We start from the raw sequence: 23,204 nt of genomic DNA on the forward strand, positions 1-23,204 counted from the left end.
AAAATCACTGCAAACAAAAAATTTAATATTTTTTTTTAAAAAGTAACGTAGATGTAATGTAAGGAAGTTTTACTTTAATGAGAGGGTGGTAGATAAATGGAACAGCCTCCCAGTAGAAGTGGCAGGGGCTATTACATTAAAACATGCATGGGATGGGCATATGGCTCCTGAAGGAGAGCCTATGGACGGATTAAAATGGGCAGACCAGACGGGCCGAATGGTTCTTATTTACAGTTCTATGTTTAGTCTATGAAGTAGCGTCATATTTGGAAAATGTTCAGAGTAAAGTTTTTAAGGAAAAAACACAATTTTAGGGTTTCCCATCTAACAAAAATAAATCCAGAGTACCTTATTAACCTGGTACAGGGACAGAAAAAAATCATTATTTCACACAACTATGGAAAGTCTGCTATTTTAGTGCAATTTATTCAGCTTGGTCATTAACACTATTTAATGCTAAAATAGTATTTTAACACCAAGGGGTTGCCATCTATTTATGTACAGAAAAAAACTACGACTAATTGTCAGAACAAAATGCCATAATCTAAACCTAGACGGTCAGAGGCTTAGGTGTAATTCCAGGACGTTTTACTTTGCCGAAAGGGTGGCAGATGAATGGAACAGCCTCCCAGCAGAAGTGGTAGAGGCTAATACAGCAAGGGAATTTAAACATATGGCTCCTAGATCTTTAATCAGTAAAATCAGCAGTCAAATTCTATGTTTCTATGAATCGATCCTACTAAATGCAAAATTACCCCAGCCCGGGGCAGTACTCGACGAACTTTATGTCGCTTCCTACACGCATCATAATTGTGCTAAAATGTGGGTTTTGGTGATTTTAGGTGTGTCCCAAATTGTTTTTAAATAGATGTAGAAAATAATCCACTATAATGGATTCTAAAAATATAAATTTACCAAAAATAAACATGTACTAAAATTAGCAGAATATTATCGGTGTAATGGAATTTTGCTGGCTTTCTTCTTCCAGTAAAGGTTGAGATATCTATAAATATTAATTGCCCCCTGGGAATTGCCCCTCTCCTCCTCCCTACACCTTCAGGGGCAGCTCTCGCTTCTCCTATGTGGCTGTACTGCGTGCGCGCCCTCGAGTCTTTGCGCGCTCCCTCTTCCCCCCCCTCCTATTGCGCGCGCACCCCCTCTGTGCCGCCGCTCGCGGGGGCTGCTGGGATCGCTCGCCGCCTTGGTAATGTCCGCCATGTTTGCCATGGCGCAGGGAGCGGATCGAGCCAACAAAACCCGGATCTAAGCGCGACGAGACACCGCCCGAGCCGCTGCATTCCGCCCCTCACCGTAGCCCGGGGTCCCCCATGAGTTCGAAGGGGACACAGACGAGCGGCTTGGGGCAGTCTTTGTGACTGAAAATTTAAAGCGTGGGGTGTTTTTTTTGTTGTTATTCCTCCCCCGTCTGTCGGGTGTTTTTTTGTGGTAACAATGAGTAAACTCTCCTTCCGAGCGCGGGCGCTAGACGCCGCCAAACCGCTCCCCATTTACCGCGGCAAAGACATGCCCGATCTCAACGACTGCGTCTCCATCAACCGGGCCGTGCCGCAGATGCCGACGGGGATGGAGAAGGAGGAGGAATCGGTATGTAATCTTTTGTTATCCCGCTCTCTGTTTTTCTCTCTCTCCTCGGCCTCCCCCCTCCGCCTCCCTCCATTGTAAATAAGAGATTGGTATTCAGAAAGCCTCTTACGCCTAATGGGATGCGTAGGGGTCGCTGTTCTGCTTCTTCGCTACGTCAGTGTGGGTTGGCGTAGAGCTGTGGCAGGCGTAGTTGGCGGGAGCCGCCATATTGTTGCGTTCAGCCCTTACGTCAAAATGTGTTTGGGAACTTAGCGTAGGCGTAAAATGCGCTGTGAATAGCAATCCTTCGTATCGCTGGAACTGCAGCCGGCTTGTGTTTTTGTTGTTGCTCTGTATCAGCGCTTGGCAGGCAGCGCTATACCGGGGACCTCCTCGGTTTATGAGGCTATGGGTGGTCATCCTGCCCGCAGTCTTTATACTGATGAATTATACGCGAAACATCTGATTTTTTTTTTATTTTCAAAAGTAGACTTAAGTTTCTCGGAATAGCACGTGTGCGCTATGTTAAGGAAGCTACTCCGTCTTATTGTTGTTGCCTCTTCAATGATGAAATTCCAAGATATTCTGCAGCATCTGATCCATTTCGTTATTGACAAGTGACCTTCTAGAGATCGAACAGCATAGAAGCTTAATTTGTTCTTTAAAATTGTGCAACATAACTTAACTCTTTCAATGGCGGGCATGTCTTTACAGCATCTTAAGTAATATATTACATGCCTGTTACACAAGGTGGGAGCCGAGATCTATTACTAGATGTGCGGTCCTGGTGCTGTCACTCTCCAGTGCATGGCCCAAAACAGTGTTACTTAGTGTTATTCTCATGGATACATTGTTGTTGTAATATTGTTACTATGTATCTTTACATTTGTTCAGAACAACCTAGTTCAGTTCCATGTACCCAATTAATAGCATTCTTAATTGATTATTATTGCGATCAGCAATGTCTTGGTATGTTCTCTTGCGTTTCGGGTGTTCTGTGGATATTGTAGTGTGCAGTGTTTAATGGTTTGCAGTTAATAGACGTTGTGTGTTGTAGAATAAACAGGAATCAGAGGTTACATGAATATTCTGTGTATAAATCACGCGTGTGGTGTCCGCGGTGCCTGTAGCTTACAATGTATGTGCTCTGCAATAAGGAATATACGGGCTCCTGTCCGTTTGTGTGCGTATTTGTGGTTGTAAGTGTAGCCAGATAGATTTCCTGAATGAAAGCAAGCCACGCCTCTTTCAGTTTCCTATTGGCTGCGCTTGATTCTTTCAGTGACAGGCCGCGGGCAGCACCGATCGGTTACTCCTACCCTGTGTTACTGTTTGTGCTGGTTGGTTGGCGGTAGCCGTCACCTCATTTCCCCGGGCACTCGCACTTAGCAGTCGGCTGGGCTAGGTGCTGTGGCCCTCGCTAGTATCTCAAGACACGCAGATGCCCCATTAAATCACGTTTTCTTTACCCGTTTCCTCAGAGTGTTGCTGTCAGTTTTCATTTGCGTTAAAGCCCCTCGCTGCTCCGGAAGGTGTTTGTTTGTAGATGAGCAGCAAAAGTGTAAATCGGATTCGTGGGTTTGCTGTTTAGTAAATGTGGTTGTTTTCTAGGGTTCTATTAACTAAAAGGAGAGCTGGTGGGAGTTCTGTGATCTTAACCCTCTCACTTCACTATTCATTATGTAACGCCTGCTGGAGCAAGTTATGCAGCCTGAGCGGGCCCTGTATAATGCATAGTTCAATGGGACAGGAGACTGAAGAAAAATCACTATTTTGACTTTACTGGATAAGCCAAACTCTTCCTGCAGCAGAAGCTCCCCGGGGTCGTCATCTCAAACACAAGTGTCCTTAATGTCACCCGTGTCTACGGGAGGGCCTTCTGCAACGCTTAAACAGAACATCTCTATATGCTCATGCATGGGAAATGTGTCAACCACACCTATAAATAATTCACACTCCCCTCTATCTAATGAGTTCACTCAAGTAGTGACTTTATTCTCATAGAATTAGAAAGATGTGCTGTGCAAAAAAAAAAAATCACTGATGAATATGTTGCATTTCTTTCCAGCTAATAAGTGTTTTAACGTTGTGGCAAATTCTCTTGTGACTTTGTATAAGTCCTGCTCTTTTACCCCACTGAAAGGTAGCTTTGAGCACTGAGTGTGTCGGTGGCGTATGGGGGGGGCAGTGTAGCTGGTTGAATTCAAATCACTTGATTGTATTGTCAGGCAGTGTAATCAATGCATTTGTTTAGGAAAATGTAATTAATAGTATACTCTGAGTACTTTAATATGTGTTCTTCCCAAACTGTACATAGATTCCTGTCCCTTAAGTCAGGCCTCAACAAACCCTGGGTGCCATGTCCTCTAGAAATAGCTTCCTGGCAGTTTTAGGTGACAAGGGGGTAAAAACTGGCCAGGGCTGCCATTGTGAATCCGGCACCCTACACTTTCCTGCTCCCCATGCCATATTCACGATGCCAGAATATAGTCAGCAGCGTGGAGTGGTGCATGTGAGTGTGTATACTGTAGTGTTCGTGTCTATATGTTTGAATTTATAGTGTTAGTGTTTTTTGTATAGTGTTGGCCAGTGTGTGTGTGCATATGAGTGTGGTATTGTGTATGTTACAGTATGACATTGGCATGATTCTGTATGTTCACATATAAGGCTGATTAAGTGCTTCCATTGGAATCCGTGGGAAGACTATACACGGATCTAAACAGACCCCTACATGCCGCATTCAGCAGAACCCGCAACTGGATTAGAGTTGAGTATTACGTGCAGGGTAATGCATTCGTCTGAATGCATCTCCTGATGGTCATTTAGCGAGGGGATGGGGGAAGGGGACAAATGCATTTGAGGAGGATTTTACAGAATCCCCCCATGTATTTGGTTAACCGACCACGCACCTTTCATATGCGTTACAATGCATGTGATGGCCTGAGTGTCCCTTTTTAAAGTAATTTGTTAGATCGTTGTGTTGATTTTGTTCTATGCAGAAATGGGTTGATCACATAGAGATTGTAAATGTACAGCTCAAATTATACTGTCGCATTTTTAATTCGTATTATATCTGCATGCTGGTGTATCATTTTTTCTGTACGTTTAACATGCCACAGATGGCATTTCATTCCCTACCACATGTGGCTCTATCCATTCGTACCATTTGTAAATTGAATGCGTTCTTCTGTTATCGGTTGAGGTGTTGACATCGAAGTGATCGTATGGCCAGTAAGAGTTTCCAGGTCACAGACCTCTGTGTTTAGGAGGGTCAACCAGATGTAACAAATCTTCTGCTTCTTTATACATAATAGAGTGTGTGTGTGTGTGTGTGTGTAAATAATCGTACAATAAAGCATTGCTGCTTTGTGACTGTTTTTTACGTAACATCCCGTAGTTTAATACACTCTTGTTCGCCAAAGTGTGAAATAATTTAACTCTCATTAAGTCACCCGAATTCCAGAATCCTCCCTTCGTTAACACTTAATTTTGGTAAAAATAGCTCATTTTGATCTGTTGAAGCCGTTGTTGTTGTAATGTGTATTTAATGATTTCACCGACACCCCCTCCGGCCGCGAGTAATTGGATTGCTGATCATCGCCTACCTTCATGTACCTACAAACCCACCCGACGCAAATAATGTAATACTGGCGATCGTTAGTGAATCAGTGTAAAGCTTCCAATCGAGTGCACGCTCCAAATACGTCAGTCGGATGCCACCCAGAGATAACAACAAGTTAACAGCCCGGGATATAATGACGCCGGCCACGTGATAATGTCCGGGAACACAAAACACACTTTGTCTCGAGTTTGTGGCAGAACAATCCTATCCTCCTTGGTTTCCTTTACATTACCTCGCCGTGTATGGATCCCCACCCGGGAATCTGACATTAATGAAACAAAAGCTATAGATTTGCCCAATCCTTGCAGAAAATATCAGAAAATAAAACCTGACAGCAAGGCTTTGGTAATGCATGGGTTAATTAAGGCATCATCTATTCTGCAGATAGTTTTTAATTAAAGTAAAGGTGGTTTTTGCTTCATTGTAAGAGGGCAACGAGCCAGCGGGACCTTTTCCTCGCCGCAGCGTTCGGCTTATTATGCATGCGCTTACTGTTCGCTCGTGGTTCTTACTGTCGTAGTTTACAATCTTTGCTGGGGGTGGGGCTGGGTCTGGCTGTCCTTGCTGGGCTAATTTAGGGAACATAAAGTAAAGATTTGCCAAAGCGCTGCGTAAGGTGCTTCTTAGTGATGGAGGAGGCGGCGGAAGCAGCAAGACTTCCAGGTCTCCATAATACAGGTGACAGAAAACGGAAATCCTCTAACGTTACGATGATATGACCTTTCATACACTTAAAACACTGGGGTGTCCCTTTAAGGGGGGGGTAATACAAAAACCATGCGTATGAAAGTACTTTGTAAGTACATCCGTATGCATTGATCTTGAGCTGCCGTCCTCCTCCATAGTCTAATGATTCTTTAAATCTATGGGTGCGCTTTCTGCGCATGCATGTGAACCGACCCTGCAGCCTTCACCAAGCCAGCCCTGGAGATGACTTGGAGTGTCCTGGATGAGTTCGGCCGAACCCACACCACCTGCGGAGATAATAGTGAGGCTGGGGGCAAATGCATAGAGTGGATTCTGTGAAATTTGTGCAAACGACATATCATTCCTCTGCTGGTAGCACACTTATTCCTCCCCTACTCCTTCACCGGTTAAACCTATTCCTCCTTTCTAATCGCGTGTCGGAGAAATCCGGCTATGTGTGTTCTCTGTTGTGTTCTGCTGCCGGCGCGGGATCCCCCACCGGGTCCATCGGCTCAAGTAGCAAATGACTTGTGATCTACCACAGCGTGCAGACGGCGCGCTCACCGACTGCATTATTAACAAAGAATCATATGAATGAGGCACGAGATGCTTACTAGGATCTGTAGAAAGCGCTTTGGTGAACGGGGTAGAGAGCGGTGTAAGTATTTTGTATTTAAAGTCTATTGCGCCTTTATCATCGTACATATTACTCTGACACGTATGTATTCTCTATCCACGTATACCGCCTTAAGAAAACAAGTACTAAACAACATACGCAATATATATATCCCATACCTATCCCAACAATCACTCGTGGACATGTGCAAAGCTTTATTGTATGTCATGATATTTCATCGGGGATTAGTATGTATAGTGTTATTGCGAGCAAGTCTGTCATGACAATAGGTTCCTCCTACAAAACAAAGCCCCCCGTCGTCTATTATATGGCCTTAGAGGTCTTTTTTCCAGTAATATATAGAGGGTGTGGAGAGCGAGCGGATGACACGAAAGGCTGGTGCTTGTTGCGTTTGATTACTGATTATATGATGTGAACCCGCTATCTTTCAGGCAAACGCCAACCCAATCCAAGGGGTTAATAGTTGGGGGGGGGGGTTCGAAGAGCTTGGCAAACAGTGACGTTGTGCCATATAAATCCGACCTCGGCCCCCGCCATCAGATTAAAGTTGTCGGCACACAAGTGTCCAAACCCGCAACCGGCCGCTTCTTAAAAGGCGTTCCCTGAACACCTCCAGGCAGCAGTTCGAATTAACATTATTTTGTCCTGATGAAGACCCGATGTTTGTTGGGTTGGAACGTTTGCTTTTGTGATGGATTTTTTTGGTGTTTTTTGCTTTTTTTTTTTTATACGTTTTTCTTTATTTCTAGGGCAGTAATCCCCATGGATCTGGGTGCCTCATGTTTTAACTCCACGCGTGTTTGTCTTCGCTTTATTTTTTGCGCATCTGAAGCTTCTGTGTTGTACGTCGATGTTCATTAATCTGAAAAAGGTTACGCGGTTTATAACGAGCCGCTGTCACAGCTACACCGACCAGGTGGGGACGTTTAGGGACAGTAATGAGTCCTTCCAGGAGTTACCAGATTCTCTTAAAGGGTCCGCAGGCCCCCGTCGCCTCGGCTCGAGTCCCGTATTCGGTCTCACTGATGGCAAATGATTAAGCTTGAAACGCATCTCAGGGGTTCCCTCTACCCGCTCGGCGTGTATTTGCGGTGTAGATTGATCAATAATTTCCGCAGAAGCTTCTCTGTGTGTTGATCTTCTTACCGAATGGTTTTTCTGTTTTATGTTCAGCTGGGGCTGTTCTGAGATCGCGATCTGGATGTTACATTCATTCACCAAACCTGGAATATAGAAGACATCCGAAGGGGACGTGCGTTTCCACAAAATGTTATCAAAGATGTGGATGCCAGCTTGCTTTAGCTTTAGTTGTCGGGACGGTTTTATGCTTGGAATATAAATGCCTGTGTTTATTCCTCCGGTTTTGTCTTCCTTTAATAATCTGAAGATGCTGATTTATTCTTTTTGGGGTTTTGGCTGCCTTAGGGATGGAAAATCCTAAATAAAATCTATCCAGGGTCTTACTTTTATACAAACTATTCCACATTTGTAAGACTATGTAGTATTTGCTGCCTTTTTTTTTATGAACAAAGCAGCAGGTTTGTGTCTTCTCTGCCACGATATGCCTGCGACGTGTTTCAGCGAGTAGTTTTTATGGAGTTCTTTATTGCTTTTACTGTTTGCTTTTCTTGTTTAGTTTTACTTGTAGTGCAGAATTGGCCAAATCAAGTATTCAAAAACTAAACCCGCTAAAGTCATTTAAAAACACCTTATTTCTTGCTGTGTATCTTACGGCCGCGTCATGTTTTTAAACTGGTTCCTGGCCTTGTGATTTCTTTACGGGGGGATCTGCGCACCTAGAGACCCCAGCAAAGTCTGCTAAAACAATGGCGGTATATTCTCGGAAGCGGCCTGAAACGTGACGTGCGGGGTAATCATAACTTCCTTAAATAATCTTCTTTCTGACATCATGGGCATTAAAAGCCGCGGATCTCAGAGCCGGAAAGTGTGTGTGAAAACTATCATTCAAAAGTTTGGGGTCACTCGCTGTTTTCATGGAAAACGAGGACATTTCTCGCTGTAACATTTGCAACCATCAGCCTTTTAAACTTAAAATTGTATCAGCGAATACAAAATGCCGTTGGAACACAGGAGTTATGGGAGTGATAAAGGGCCATTGGAACACAGGAGTGATGGGAGTGATAAAGGGCCATTGGAACACAGGAGTGATGGGAGTGATAAAGGGCCATTGGAACACAGGAGTGATGGGAGTGATAAAGGGCCATTGGCACACAGGAGTGATGGGAGTGATAAAGGGCTATTGGCACACAGGAGTGATGGGAGTAATAAAGGGCCATTGGAACACAGGAGTGATGGGAGTGATAAAGGGCCATTGGAACACAGGAGTGATGGGAGTGATAAAGGGCCATTGGCACACAGGAGTGATGGGAGTGATAAAGGGCCATTGGAACACAGGCATGATAAAGGGCCTCTGTACACCTATGAAGATATTCTATTAAAAATCAGCCACTTCCAGCTAAAATAATCACTTACAACATTAACCCCGTCTGCGCTGGATTTCTGATCAATTATGTTATTTAATGGGCAAAGCTTTCTTTTAAAATCGGAGATTTCTAAGTGACCCCAAACTTTTGAACGTTAGTGTGTTCTCACAGACACGGAATACTCTATCGATATGAGCGGCTCAGTAATGGTATAGTTCAGGAGATAATGTACGTAGATATAGAGTCTTGGATCAAACACTGCAAATAAATTGCCGCCAGTAACAAACTGTAATATTTTTAAATGCCAAACTAGAAAAACCTAACAAAATCCACTTAATATGACTTATTCTATCACAATACGGGAAAGTGACATCACTACTTTTGGATTAGATTTATGTGACTTAGTGTTATGTGTCGAAGCGTTTGCCAGTGATACATTTAATTATGTTGGCCGTTGCTAGTGCTTGGGGATAGAGGCATGCTCTCGTTGCCTTGGTAACGGTAGTAATCGTGCTTATTGGAGCGTTGCTGAGAAATGGATTCCTATAAACCTGCTGTACGTGCGAGGTTTTTGTCACGTGATCATTTTCTTTTGGTCGTTAGTCGCATGCTTTTTGTGCAGAATTTCCATCTTAGGCCCTCGATGAGACGACTCGGGGGTCTGCATCCTGGCCTCTCCTATTAAAGTTAATGCGGATTAATAAATCCCAAGACACAATAGCAACAAGGGCGGCAAAAGTGAAATAATGCGTGTCGGAGATAATAGTTTGGCAGTTTTTGACGCGTAGCGACTTCAGAAATAAGATGACAGAGAGATGACCCTTCTCTGTGTCTTACAACTCGCTAATGTCTATTGGCCTGGAGGGGTTAAAAAACGACCAGTGGTTTTATGTTGATTTCCATTTTGTATGAATGCCTATAATAAGCGTGAGAAATAATGTTTATGGCTGGAATGACAGATGGCGATTAATGCGAAGGAAGCCGCTTTCCCTGCCATTCTAGCGGAAAACAGAAAACATGCTCGCTTTAGTTAAAAGGCGTAGGAATGGCGTAAAATGTCGCTCTGTTTCTTTGTATCAGCGCCTGTTGGAAAGTTGTAACTTGCGATGGAAATGCTCTCCGGCGTCCCGGAGCTTCTGTTTTGCGCTTTTAATGGAACATCAAACTAATATTTGTAACAGGAATCTCCCCCCTTTTATGCAAATGAAAGTTGCACGGCCGCATAAACTTTTCATTATAGGAGCCCCCCTCTTCTAAATGCATGGGCGTCTGTATCCCCCCATTCCCCGCTATTTTCTGAGGAAGAGATGTATGTTCGGCCAAACGCCCCGCCCTATGCTCTAGGTTGGAGAACGCTGCAAACGGGGTCCGTCCAGACCCCTGTGCACTTTCCTTCCACTGATTGGCTTCTTCTAGCAGCCAATCAGTGGCAAGAATCATCAGAGCACAGAATACTTTAAAATGCATTGTTAGCGTTGCTGTCAGGGCCGGTAAATTGCCCCTTTATTTTTTGGAGGAACCTGTTTTTGAGGTGTGAAGCTGGTTCTGTAAGGATGATGCGAATCGCGCTGCGATACAAACAAATTGATTACAGGGATTGTTCTTAACAATGTACCCGTAGGAAGCCGTCCCGGGTACACGGCAGGGCTGGTGTTAGTAGCAGGGCTGGTGTTAGTAGCAGGGCTGGTGTTAGTAGCAGGGCTGGTGTTAGTAGCAGGGCTGGTGTTAGTAGCGGAGCAGCTTTTTCTCGGCACGGTGAACGAAGCTTCTGTTTTCTGTCTGTTTTTTGTGGATGTTTTGGATCTTTTTCCTCTAATACAGCTCAATATTGCTTTTGTCACACTATGCCTTACTTGTATTCGGTGTGCATGTATGTGGAATCGGCCCCGCTGGCCCCTCTCCATGTATACGGGTGATTTTGATGCAGCCCTCAACCCTCCTGAGCGGATTGCTGTGATTTTTGTGTGCGAGTCTCACGTCGTCTTGGAAACCTGGTTGTAACGTTTTGTCAGATTTGTTCAGTTATCAACATAATTGCAAATAATCTCTTCTTAGCAGTCACGTTCTCCCCAGTTTAACCTCTGTGTATAAAATGATCTTTCTCTGATGTACTTGATGTAAATGGCAAGTTTTTTTTGGGGGGGGGGGGGCAATTTGAATTGGCCAAACCACGCTTCTGATTCGTTTACTCGTCAGGATTCTAGAAGGAAACATTACATGTTTGAAAAAAAATATTTTGGTTCCATAGCTTGATTTTTGACGACGTGATTATGAACCTGAAAGTTTCTGATGATATCGGTACCTGCTCACATTACGAGTCTTAAAGAAGCCTCTGCTGCTTTTATCTCGGAGCCTTCTATTTTGTTAATGTTCTTCTTGCGTTAATCATGCCCGTTTTGTAAAGCGACAGGGAAGAGTCTGATATCTGATGTGTTTTGTTGCTGGTTGTTTTAAAGCCTCTCCGATTCTCTGGACTGAGTTTGTCGTTCTCTATTCGCAGGAACACCATTTACAACGAGCTATCTCAGCACAGCAAGTGTTCCGAGAAAAGAAAGAAAGCATGGTTATTCCGGTTCCTGAAGCCGAGAGCAATGTACTCTACTACAGTCGTCTGTATAAAGGGGAATACAAACAGCCTAAGCAGTTCATTCACATTCAACGTAAGTTCATCTTCATTGAAAGCCGTGGTGTCTTCAGGATTGTCAGCGTTCCAGTAACAAACAGCGATGCGTCTGTTAGTAGTAGCGAAGTGAGCCACCTGCCCTCTCATACGTGAAGCCAAGGGTAGAGCCGACTATCGATCCCATTAATGGATCAAATTGCCCTTTTTGTCCTGCAATTTACATAATTGCCGGTTTGCCTGAAATGTAAAAATACCATCATGTTGCCCTGTGCATTACATAAAGGTAGGAAAGACTTTCCTCGAGGGGGAGACATGCTTGTGATGGGGCAGATATAGAAGAAGCTTCATTGTACGTCCATAATAAAAGGTAAAAATAGATGTTGGGCCTGAATCAGCTGGATCTGGTTAAGGGTTCAAGTGATGGGCCCGTCAACAGTTTTGCCGTAAAAAAATGCAATATTGGCACAGTTTATATTTGGGGGGGGGGCGGTATTTCTGGCTTGCGGCTCATCAGGCGTTTAAAGCTGTCTACATTAAAACATACACATTAATCAGTGGGGCATTATTTTGTGTGTTTCATGTAAGGACCACTTTCAGTTACATGTTTCTGCTGAAATTTGACATATTTAATCCAGCCTTACAAACGCCTTTTCATCAGCTCTGTATGAAAGTTGTTTAGTGATACGTTTATGAATGGAAATGCTCTGCGTTTTTTAGCTTTTAATCTGGACAATGAGCAGCCAGATTACGATATGGACTCTGAAGACGAGACATTGCTTAATCGGCTAAACAGAAAAATGGAAATTAAGCCACTGCAGTTTGAAATTATGATTGACAGGCTGGAGAAAGCAAGCTCTAATCAGGTAATGTACTGCTACGGCGGCCGTTGGGATTTGGTTTCATTTCTAGTGCTTTAGTAGGAGAGACTCCAGCGAGTACACATCGGTTTATTATTCCCGAATCTAGTCTGTTCTAAAATGGCACGAGCAAGACCCCTTTCTTCTTCTGTATCTGCGTTATGGCTTCTGTGTGTTCAGATCGTTAATCTTGTGTATTGTCAATTTTAATGTTGTAACTTTTATGTTGCTGTTGGAATAATGCTACAGAACCTGCTGGTGCTCTGTTTTTATACAATGTAATGATATTCCAGTCTGCCCACTTTGAATCACTGTTTAAATTATTTAAGGCTGTTGGCGTTGCACACGTTCCAAGTTAACTTGTATTGCTTTATTTACATTCTACGTCCTCACAAATAAAGAGACTGACTTTCTTGCTGGGGTTAACTGTGGCATGAGTGTGTGTGATATAATATATGATCATGTACATAGTGTGATTGATTGGCATCTTCACTTAACACCTTGAATTTGTTTTGCAGCTTGTGACACTTCAGGAAGCAAAGCTGCTGCTAAATGAAGATGATTACCTTATCAAATCTGTATATGACTACTGGGTGAGGAAACGGAAAAACTGCAGGGGGCCATCCCTTATTCCTCAAATCAAGCAGGAGAAGAGAGATGGCTCTACGAACAGTGACCCGTACGTTGCCTTCAGAAGGAGAACCGAGAAAATGCAGACGCGAAAGGTAACGTCCACAAAGTTTTCTTTTCTTAACATAACTGTCAAAAAAAAATCAGGCGATGCCTTATCCAAAAGTTTATTTCATGTTTTTAAATACATTCCGTTTGTAACCGTACAGTGAGCTGAATACTTATCACACAGACAGATAAGAAAACGGTTAAACCCCTTGTCTTTTGTCACTTGTCGTTGCTGTTTTTGAACTACAAAACTTGTTTGGTACAGCTGGCTGATTACGTTACATTCTGATTTCTGCAGAATCGTAAGAATGATGAAGCGTCTTATGAGAAGATGTTAAAACTGAGAAGGGAGTTCAGCCGAGCCATAACCATCCTGGAGATGATCAAAAGGAGAGAAAAGACAAAACGGGAGCTATTACACCTAACTTTGGAAGTGGTGGAGAAGAGGTAAATTGGGCTGGTACATAGCATTTCATACACTTTTTATGTATATTTGCTCTTCCACTATAACTTGTAGTGTTTCTCTTTGTATCCAAGGTATAGTCTGGGTGACTTTGGAGGAGAAATCTTGAATGAAATCAAGATTCCAAAAGTTGAAAAGGACATTCATGCCATTCCTGCCTCCCTTCATAATGGAAACCATCATAAAGTTCTGGAATGTAAAGCTAAGGTACAGTTCTTTAAGGTTCAAAGTGTTCTTTTTTTTTTATTTATTATATGTGTGTGTGTGTGTGTGTGTATGTGTGTATATATATATATATATATCTCCTGTTTTGCATTAAACCAGTTATGTAGAGTGTAACAGGAAAGAGATACTTTTCCTCCGGTGTTCTCAATTAAGTTATATAATTCACAATGTGTTTAAATGTATAACTCTGTTTATGGCTCAGAAAAATCGAAAACTGAAGCCATTTGGCACTTTGATGACATCCAGTGGCTGTCATGAAAATAACATAATTAGAGTGGTCTAATTAATCATCCAGTGAATCCTGTATTTCAAGGAGTTTATTACAAAGCAATGCATAACAAAATATATCAAATCATTATCTGTACCCTTTTAGAATTTACATCATTCCTCTGTAAAAGAAGATGTCTTAGAAATTGTCCGTCTCAAAAAGAAGCATCCAAAGAAGCCAAAAGCAGAAACCCTCAATACCCCTCAGTCCCAAGCCACCTCGGAGCCATTGCCAGTAATTAACAAGAGCGATATCAAACAATACGACTTCCAAAGCTCTGATGACGAGGAATTTCCACAGGTAGGTAGTAGATGAGCGCTATGGCGTGTTACTCGTGGCATAGTCCAAGAAATCTTCACAATTTACACACATGTCTGTCAAATCTTGAGAACACACATATGTTGACCTAGTAAGATGTTACTCCTGGACCAATATTTACCATTGATTTTTGTTTCTAAGGTACCTTCGCCAGTCTCAGAGGTGGAAGAAGACAGTGACCCTGATGGACCTTATGCTTTTAGAAGGAAAAGTGGATGCCAGTATTTTGCTGTGAGTAGGACATACTTTTTTAGATTAGCATTCGCCTAATTCAAAATTTGAGGGCCATGTTCTAATTCTAGACTTTGCTTTGCAGTCTGATAATAAATATGTAATGTAAACTTACCACAAATCAGTGTTTTGTAGTAGTTTTGCATTGTTTATTGTGGCAACCACAATCATTAAACTTGTTTTTGTTCTTGAATGTGCAGCCTCGTTTGGACCAAGCAAGTGAGCCTTCGGAAAACACAGATTTGTCTACCCTGGCCAGATATCGGTATAGGCATTGTCTCACAGCTCTTACGGTTCCAAGGCGATGCATAGGCTTTGCAAGGAGGCGATTAGGCCGAGGTGGAAGGTAATTTTAACTGTTTTCCTTTTTGTTCTGTACTTTTTTCCCCCCTCTTCTGTCTGAGATGTTCATATTGTGTTCTTTATCATATCACAGGGTAATAATGGACAGACTATCCACAGAGCATGACCACATTCTAAGGCAGATTGACCCAGAAATGTTGTCGAGTCCTCCAAGCTCTTCCCACGATGCGCCGCTCCCTCCCAATCCCCCACGGACCAATGCTTCCGATAGACATTGTGAAAACAGACTTTCTCTCTCTGAGATCATAAGCAATATTAGATCGTGTAGACTGCAGTGTTTTCAGCCAAGGCAACTCCATTTTCAAGACAGCGATAGCGAAGAACGTACCTCACGGATCGTAGGACAAGCTGTGAACGTTAAAAGGGTTTCTGCAGGTTTATTGAACACCAGCAAGAATGGCTTAACAGGTAATGTTAAGTTGGCCATTTAAAGGTACTTTTGTCACTTCCATCAGTTTTCTGTTGTATGTTGGTGGGAGAAATCGATAGCAATAAATTTATATATAATCAGTCACCTGAATACATTTTGCTCTGATCACTAAAGTTTAAATGTTCGTAATGTGTGTTTACATTCTAATACGTAAATGTATGAGGGGAACGAGGTGGACTTGTTGCTGGCTTTTCTTAGACATCCTCCAGAACCTGCAACGGTTCGTCCTTTTCTGTTATCCCTCACATCCCACCCCCTAGGTTTTTCTTAAGATCCTTCTCGACATTAAACCAGAATAATTTTTTAGATGTATGCCCTAGCGCGTGAAGCTAGGAGCTAAAGATCTCTAAGGCAGATGTTTCTTTACAAAAAAATCTCAATCTTGCTGTAGATGTTATATTAGTTGTCAAATAAGCTTTATTATCCTTTTATAACCTTTTAAGTCCTGTGTCGCCTTATTCTCTTACTGCTCATAGTTAGGATGAGATGGAACTCGTACCGCTGAATTATTTTACAGGGTGTTTGTTTTATTAAAATGTTTTAGCATAATCATGAATGGGATTGGGTTGTCCGTGTGCAGAAGCAGCTAACAGGAGTACAACCAGTACAGCTTTGGGAAATACAAGGCTAAGTTTTATAACCCGTGGCAATAGCAGTCTACATGCAAATGAAAGACCTGGTTCTGTGAAGCTTTATGTTTAGATTTTGTTTCTTCTCATGAACCTAAAATGTTTAACACTTTATATTACTGTCACAGGGGGCATCACAGAAGAGCAGTTCCAAACACATCAACAGCAGCTAGTTCAAATGCAAAGGCAACAACTGGCTCAGCTTCAGCAAAAGCAGCAGCAGCAGTCGCAGCAGTGCTCTCAGCAGACACATCCGAAAGTCCAGGTACGAGCAAAGACTGAGCGGAGCGACCGTTTCACCACTCGCACCAGTCACACGATAGTGGTGGGCACAGCAACATACCACAGACTAGTGGGACTATAAACGTATTACGGTTTTTATTAGTTTGCTTTCTAAGAAAATAATGTACCCTATTTAAAATGTGTTTTACTACTCTAGGGCTTAAGCAGTTCTGACTGCATGTCCAAGACGCTTGACTCGGCAAGTGCTCATTTTGCTGCATCTGCTGTGGTCAACTCGCCAACCCCAGGCCGCAGCGAAGTACCCAAGGAGCAAAATGTTGGTCACAGCAACCTGAATGGTGTCTTACAACCTTCAGGTAAGAGAGCCACAGCAGATGTCCCATGTTTCATCTACACGTACAATACTAAGTTTCCAAGCTATTGGATAACAGCAGTTACAACCACATGGCCCACTTAGTATGGTCCATAAGTAACTGCAGGCTAAAGGCAGAAGAAATATATGTTCCAGAGTAACCCTGCATACAGTCTGAGGAGGTTAGATTCATACCTGGGTGCCTCTCCAAACCAAGATCCATATACAAGAAAGTAAAAGCGTGCACGCAGCAGGAGAGTTTATTCACTTCAAGTGGTTATCGACAGAAACTCAAGGTTTCAGCCCCTGTCTGGGTAAAAGACCACCGCGGTATGTCTTCCCTTTATGTGCACAACTGCAATAGGATCAAATCTTGGTTATTTTACCAGGTTGCAAAGCTGTGTACGTAAACTTTCTGGAAGAAGAAGCTTACATTAGTTTTTCTCCTTAAATGTAACCTTGTATTAGCTTAAATGTTTTCTTTATTAATGTGTTTTTTTTTTTTTCTCTTTCTCCAGGGACTGCTAAAACTCTGTACCCCACAAATATGGCTTTGTCATCCAGCCCAGGGATTTCCACAGTTCAGCTTGTACGGACAGTTGGCCACCCCACCACTAACCACTTAATTCCAACATTGTGCACAAGCAACTCACAGACACTTCCTATAAGTAATTCTTGCCTAACCAATACTGTTCACCTCAACAATGTCAGTGTTGTCTCACCTGTCAATGTGCATATCAATACAAGGACTTCTGCACCATCGCCCTCAGCCTTAAAACTTGCCACAGTTGCTGCCAGCATGGACAGAGTGCCAAAGGTTACTCCAAGCAGTGCCATTAGCAGCATAGCCAGGTGTGTATTATAGAGGGGGGCTGTCTGATGTACAATTGCCTCAGTTGTATTTTAGCATTTTTGGGGTCTTCAGCCGACCTCTGTAGGCTGTTACCATGTAATGATTGTCATGTTATTGTGTACGAAGGGAACTTTCTGCTCTGATCTTTGCTGCAGCATGTTATCTTGGGGAGATCCGTTTAAGGTTTGTGGGGGGGTGCATTTGAGGGTATCTTTCTTGTGTGCAATTTTAGGGGAAAATTTAAGTGGTTTTTGTTTCTCATCTTTCTGTATTCATACTAAATGACAGACTAAATATGTTTAGATAAGGAAAGCCCATCATCATCCGACGGTATATTATTTGTACGGTGCATGAAATCACAGGGGATCTATTCAACAAACACATAGCTAAATGGTAATTTTTTACAAAAATGTGTCCAAGCCTAATCAATTAAAATGAGGCCGACTAGTTACCTGTCGGCATCAATTATATTTGCATATTCTGTTTACTTTCATATAATGTAGCTTGAATGTACAAGCTCAGCTAGAATTACCATTGTCCCAATCTAATGCAATACGGAGACTTCATCGCCTTATGATTAGTTCTCTAAAAATAAAACATAAAATGGTTTAGATTTCAGACGCTGTAAAAGCAAAATGTTTTTGTTTTTTTCTTTCTGTCCATAAGGGAGCTTATTCTTGTTATTACTGTCCGGTACATGTTCACCAAAGCATACAGAGCACAGAAATCTTAGACTAAAGCTTTTCTTAATAAATGCTCCTAGTGGCTGGCTGTGGAACTGCAAGCACAACACCTTCCACTCAGAATAAATCTTGCGAGCCCTCCCCATGCGTACTGTGCTGAATAAATACATTTTAGTTGTTTTCTCAGCGTCAATGCATACATGTCAAACGCTGTGTGTTGTGTTACATATGCCGATTGACAGATTGAAAGCTCCTTTGCGTTCTTAAAGCCACTTGTGGCTCGCCCTTGTTTTAAATGAATAGCTTACCTTTTAGTGTGATTTTAGATTTGTAATTAAAAAGTGGCCTAGGACCCAGTTTTCCTACTGATTGGATTGTGTTATAGTGGAAAGATGAGCATCGGTATCACTTTTCATACTCAACCCCCAATGTGCATATGGGGATATATATATAAATGTACCCACCTTATTTTATTCTATTGCCACAACTATTAAACACCTGTTCTCGATAGACATCCTCTTAATGTATTATGTACTAGTGCAGTGAAATATTGATCTAGTGGAATTCGGTACTAATTTTTCTTCTTTATCCAACAGAGAGACCCATGAACCAGAAAGGTTGGGTTTAAATGGAATTGCCGACACGACAGTGGCCATGGAAGTGACATAACTTTTAAACACGTGGACTTTGGCCTGATGGTTTTTAGGCATTTGTTTCCCAACAAAATGCAGATTGCAACGCTCTGCGGATCAGTGCGCTAATACGGACCTAAATGGACTATCAGTATATCGGAAAATGAAAACGATATACTATGTAAATTTTGTAAAATTGGAGAAAATCACTACCTTGTAAAATAGTTTATTTGTATCATCAATATTATTTCTGTTACTTGAATAGTAGATATTCATCATCATGCTTTTGCACTTGAATTTGCAACTGAATGGATATAAAAAAAATCTTTAAATGGGATCATGAGCATGAAATGGGATCCTGCATCACTTGTTTTAACTATTTATTTTGCCATGTTTACATTTTGTATCTTGTACAAATAAATCCAACTTTGTGTCTCAAAAAACAAAAATTCATAGCTAGGAAATGAAATTCTTGTAATTTTTTTCTAAAAAGAAATGTAAAGTTTTCACTTGGTTCATTTTGTTTCACAATTTGACTATCTGGACCTTTTTGGTATATACTTTAGTGGCATTTCACTGTCCAATATGAAGTTCAAGTTAAAATAGTATTTTCTATTACTGTGCAGGGGTAAGGGATGGATCGATACGTACAAAACTTAACAGTAGCTCACTTTTCCATATATTTTGAATGTATATTTCTATTTATAATACCAGTTTCTAAGAGTTAATTACACAAAGTCTATGGAAAACATAATGATGCATCCGCCACAGAATTCCCCCCCCCCCCCACGATTTACATTTTATCAGAAAGAAAATTCATATTTTATCCAGCTTCTAGCACCCAAAGTAAAGATCATTTTACCATTTATATATTGCATTCTATACCATTGCAATAACGATTGGATGTTTCAATATTGAGCCATCCCTGGTGAAGGGGGGTGGGTCGGGAGGGGGCAGTGGCGCGATTTGTCTTATCAATTCAATATCGTTTTCCTGTAGCTACAAGGCAAGTAACGGGTTTGAAATAGTCTGACTGTATTCGTTGGACACCTTCATAGTGTTTAGTAATATATATATTTTTTCCTATTTTTTTTTTTATACTGTTCTTGTAAATTAGGTATGTGTAGTACTGTTTATCCGAATGTTTGTTTATACACTAGTTCAGACAACTTTCCCTGTTACTTGTTCTTGATAAGTGAAACTGCAGGGAAATAAAATACATATCAAAACATTAATGCTTTGTGCAAGTTCTGTTTTTGCACAGTATGCAAAGAATATGGTTAAAAAAAAAAACACGGTCTCATCGAGTGCAGCCAATAAATACCCCCCAGAAACAAGCAGATTAAGTGCAAGCTCTTGGTGCACTTTAAGAAGTAGTTTTTTTTTTTTTTTGTTTTTTTTTCTGTTCTTCCCCTTTAACAGAATGCAAGATGTCCTGAAACAGGCAAGGTATTGGCGTAAAACAGGATTTAACAAAGTACAGGAGGAAGGTTTATTTTAAAGCTGGAGAAATGTTAGCGGCTGTAAGGTCAGAGGATAAGATCTGAAGTATTATCTTTTATTTATATAAAAATATTTTTATTTATATTGCGCCAACCATTCCTGCAGCGTTTCTTACAATACATTTATTCAAGGGGTACATACATTAGGAGGAGAGAGAGCTCTGCTTACAATGTAAGGACGTTTTACTTTACTGAGGGTATTAGATTAGTGGAACTGCCTCCCATTAGTGGTGGCAGAGGCTAATACAATAAGGGAATTTAAGGACTGATTAAGATGTGAGTCTTACGTTAGGAAAAATGGACAGATGGGCTGAATGGTTCTTATCTGCTGTCATTCTACATTTCAAATGAAAGGCTAAACTGGACACAAGTGAGAGGTCCTGGTTGGCTTTGCATGAAATGAATAGCTGCAGGTTTCATCCTGTGGTGGTGGCAGCAGTTAAATTCCCAGTTTGCCTTGGAGCTTTGCGAAAATCTATTTCCATGAATTAACATGTATTGGAAGACACCATAAGTGACCAGAGGGTAGCGTAGTTAATGGCTCATTGTGGAGATGTTCGTGCTAGAGGCTGAGCAAACATCCACCTACAGACCACGGCAGGTGTTGAAGGTGCCCCTAAGGTAACGCTTTTGCCTTGTGTTAAATACATTATTTCAGAGAATAAAGTTAACCATTCTTTGCTTATTCCAAGTTAATGGGTTTTTTTTTGTTTTTTTTTTTTTAATTTAACACCTTTTTCAATAAATTATTTCTATGTTTTCTTTGTGAAGTCAGGCCTGCGGCTAATAAATTGAATGTTTTTATGCTGGACACATGTGGTCAACACTAAAAGTCTGCAGTGCAAGCTCCAATACAGGTAACTGGTAGGTGTCATTGGGCCAGACATGTCTAGCTGCATGCTGCAGCACCCGATCTGCTGCTGGAGGGGCAAAACGTGTGAGTGTGTGGTGCTGTCAGCCAGTGCCCCCCCCCCGGGTATTTGCCCAATGTACCAGATGCCTAGTCCAGGCCGGATTAGGTGCCATTCCAGCAAAGATTTGCCCAAAGACCAGTCTTACCTCTTAATGAAAACATCTTTCAATATTACCGTATATCTTAAAAGAACACATTTCACATCAATCTGGCACCAATAAAGTTAAGGCATTATTCATGGATTTATATGACGAGTAGCTCGCATCTAGCTCAGTAACTTCTCTGGAGCCCTCATTTACCTTTCACTGGAAAACAGCAGCGTGTGCTGAGATTATGAACTGGTTTCAACCTCTGACTCAACCAGTGAGTCAGACCAGCACTGAAATAAACTAATCCACTTATGGTTTGTACTGCATGCGTGACATAGAAAATCATATCTGAAACACTATAATCCATTAAACATAGGTAAAAAAAAAAACCTAATAAAAAATAATGTTTTATCATTGCTGGTTGTGCTGCATTGCTGCTCTCTGCAGAAACCAGTTGGTGTCCCAACAGATATTCTTATGCAGCATAAAAACAATGAGAAAATCAAAGCCCACAATTATACAATCAGCTTGAAAATATACATTATTCACACACCCAGAATTGTTTCTGTAAATCCCCATTGTGATGTATTACCTTGTGATTTGCCGGTTGTACAGCACTGGGGAGTAACCTAGAGGTACATAAATTAATAATAATAAAACGTCCCAGGCACATATATTGCCCCCCCCCCACCTCCTCTAGTAAACATTTTATATTTGGTAATGTGGCCGCAAGTCAGGCTGGTGCCAGTAAAGCACAAAAATGATTGTGAACCGCAACACTTCATGCCCCAGCTTCAATAGAAGTGCTACAGTGCAGGCGAAGGAAGCATACTTAAGTATGCTTCCGGCTTTTATTAACTCCTGTAAATGTATTGAATCCATACCAAATGGATCCCAATGTTTTGTGTGGGTTTTTTTTCCAATGAAGGAAGAAAATCTGACAGATAGACTGCATTCATCAATTTGTATGCTGTAAAATGTATAATATATATATATATATATATATATAAAATATTATATATTATATTAAAACAAGTAAATAAAGTAAAGTAATAACAATAGTAATAAACATTTACCAAAGTGCTAGAAATAACTACACAGAGCACAATAAACAAAGTAAAGAGATTTGGGATTGCTTGTGATGGCCATAGAGGTATCCTGAAATAAAATAAATAGGAGGTGCCAACTTGATCTATGGGGGTCATAAATAAAAAGCTATTCTGTATTCCGGAGTGTATTTGAAGGTGGTGTCAGCTTAGCCACCGCTGAAATGTTCCTGCTTATTGGACCATTCCATAAGCTGCTGTAGTTGATAAGTTTATTTGGACCAGACTCACATTGTATCACATGTGCTTTATTGTATCTAAATGTTGCAACATTGTAGCAAGCGATTGTAAGTAACTCCACATCAGAGCTGTGTCAGGCTTAGAGAAGGTGATGGGGGGGGGGGGCTGATGAGGATCATCAGGATTCTCCACCAAACTACAACTCCCAGCATGCTCTGGGCTCCCTACGCTGCAGAACGTGTACTAGGAGGAGCTGGGAGGGGGGATGCAGAGAAGTGACAAAGCCTTGGACCGGGGAGAAGGTGGCTGCTGCTGGTGCGGGATGGCAGATCTTGCAGGCAGGGTTAGGAACTGATAGGGTGGAAGACATTCCATCATTTTGTCTCTGCTACATCCTCAGGATTAACCCCCCCCCCCCTGCACCTGCCATATCTAATACATGGGACTGGGCTCCTGCAACCCCTGAGCAGATGCTGGATTGGGAATGAGATGATCTGCTGAAGGTGGAGATCTGCTGTTCCAGCTCTGGATTGATATTTATGCATCAGATTGGAAGCCATACATTGATGTTTAGTTGACCCCCACAGGAATC

At 41.7% G+C, this 23,204-nt stretch overlaps 1 protein-coding gene across 1 annotated transcript; it reads left to right on the forward strand.

Moving 5' to 3' along the window:
* The first annotated feature begins 1,452 nt into the window (after window positions 1–1,452).
* Window positions 1,453–18,859, forward strand: LOC149285184 (enhancer of polycomb homolog 2). Its single transcript, XM_089495698.1, has 14 exons — window positions 1,453–1,605; window positions 11,475–11,634; window positions 12,315–12,460; window positions 12,973–13,179; window positions 13,431–13,579; window positions 13,670–13,802; window positions 14,194–14,388; window positions 14,548–14,637; window positions 14,838–14,983; window positions 15,074–15,400; window positions 16,174–16,324; window positions 16,499–16,658; window positions 17,173–17,506; window positions 18,787–18,859. The coding sequence occupies exons 1-14, from the start codon at window positions 1,453–1,455 to the stop codon at window positions 18,857–18,859; spliced, it is 2,424 nt and encodes an 807-aa protein (XP_089351824.1).
* The last annotated feature ends 4,345 nt before the right edge of the window (window positions 18,860–23,204 follow it).

Source organism: Sceloporus occidentalis, unplaced genomic scaffold (assembly GCF_023333645.1).
Source record: "Sceloporus occidentalis isolate IW3139 unplaced genomic scaffold, rSceOcc1.0.p SCAF_83, whole genome shotgun sequence".
NCBI lineage: Eukaryota > Metazoa > Chordata > Lepidosauria > Squamata > Phrynosomatidae > Sceloporus > Sceloporus occidentalis.

What these genes read in the sequence shown, in the direction of transcription:
- LOC149285184 (XM_089495698.1), top strand. Translation starts at nt 1,453, where the DNA reads ATGAGTAAACTCTCCTTCCGAGCGCGGGCGCTAGACGCCGCCAAACCG. An exon ending in AGAAAGCAAGCTCTAATCAG is followed by an intron (nt 12,461 to 12,972) that starts GTAATGTACTGC and finishes TTTGTTTTGCAG; the next exon opens with CTTGTGACACTTCAGGAAGC. An exon ending in AGACACATCCGAAAGTCCAG is followed by an intron (nt 16,325 to 16,498) that starts GTACGAGCAAAG and finishes TTACTACTCTAG; the next exon opens with GGCTTAAGCAGTTCTGACTG.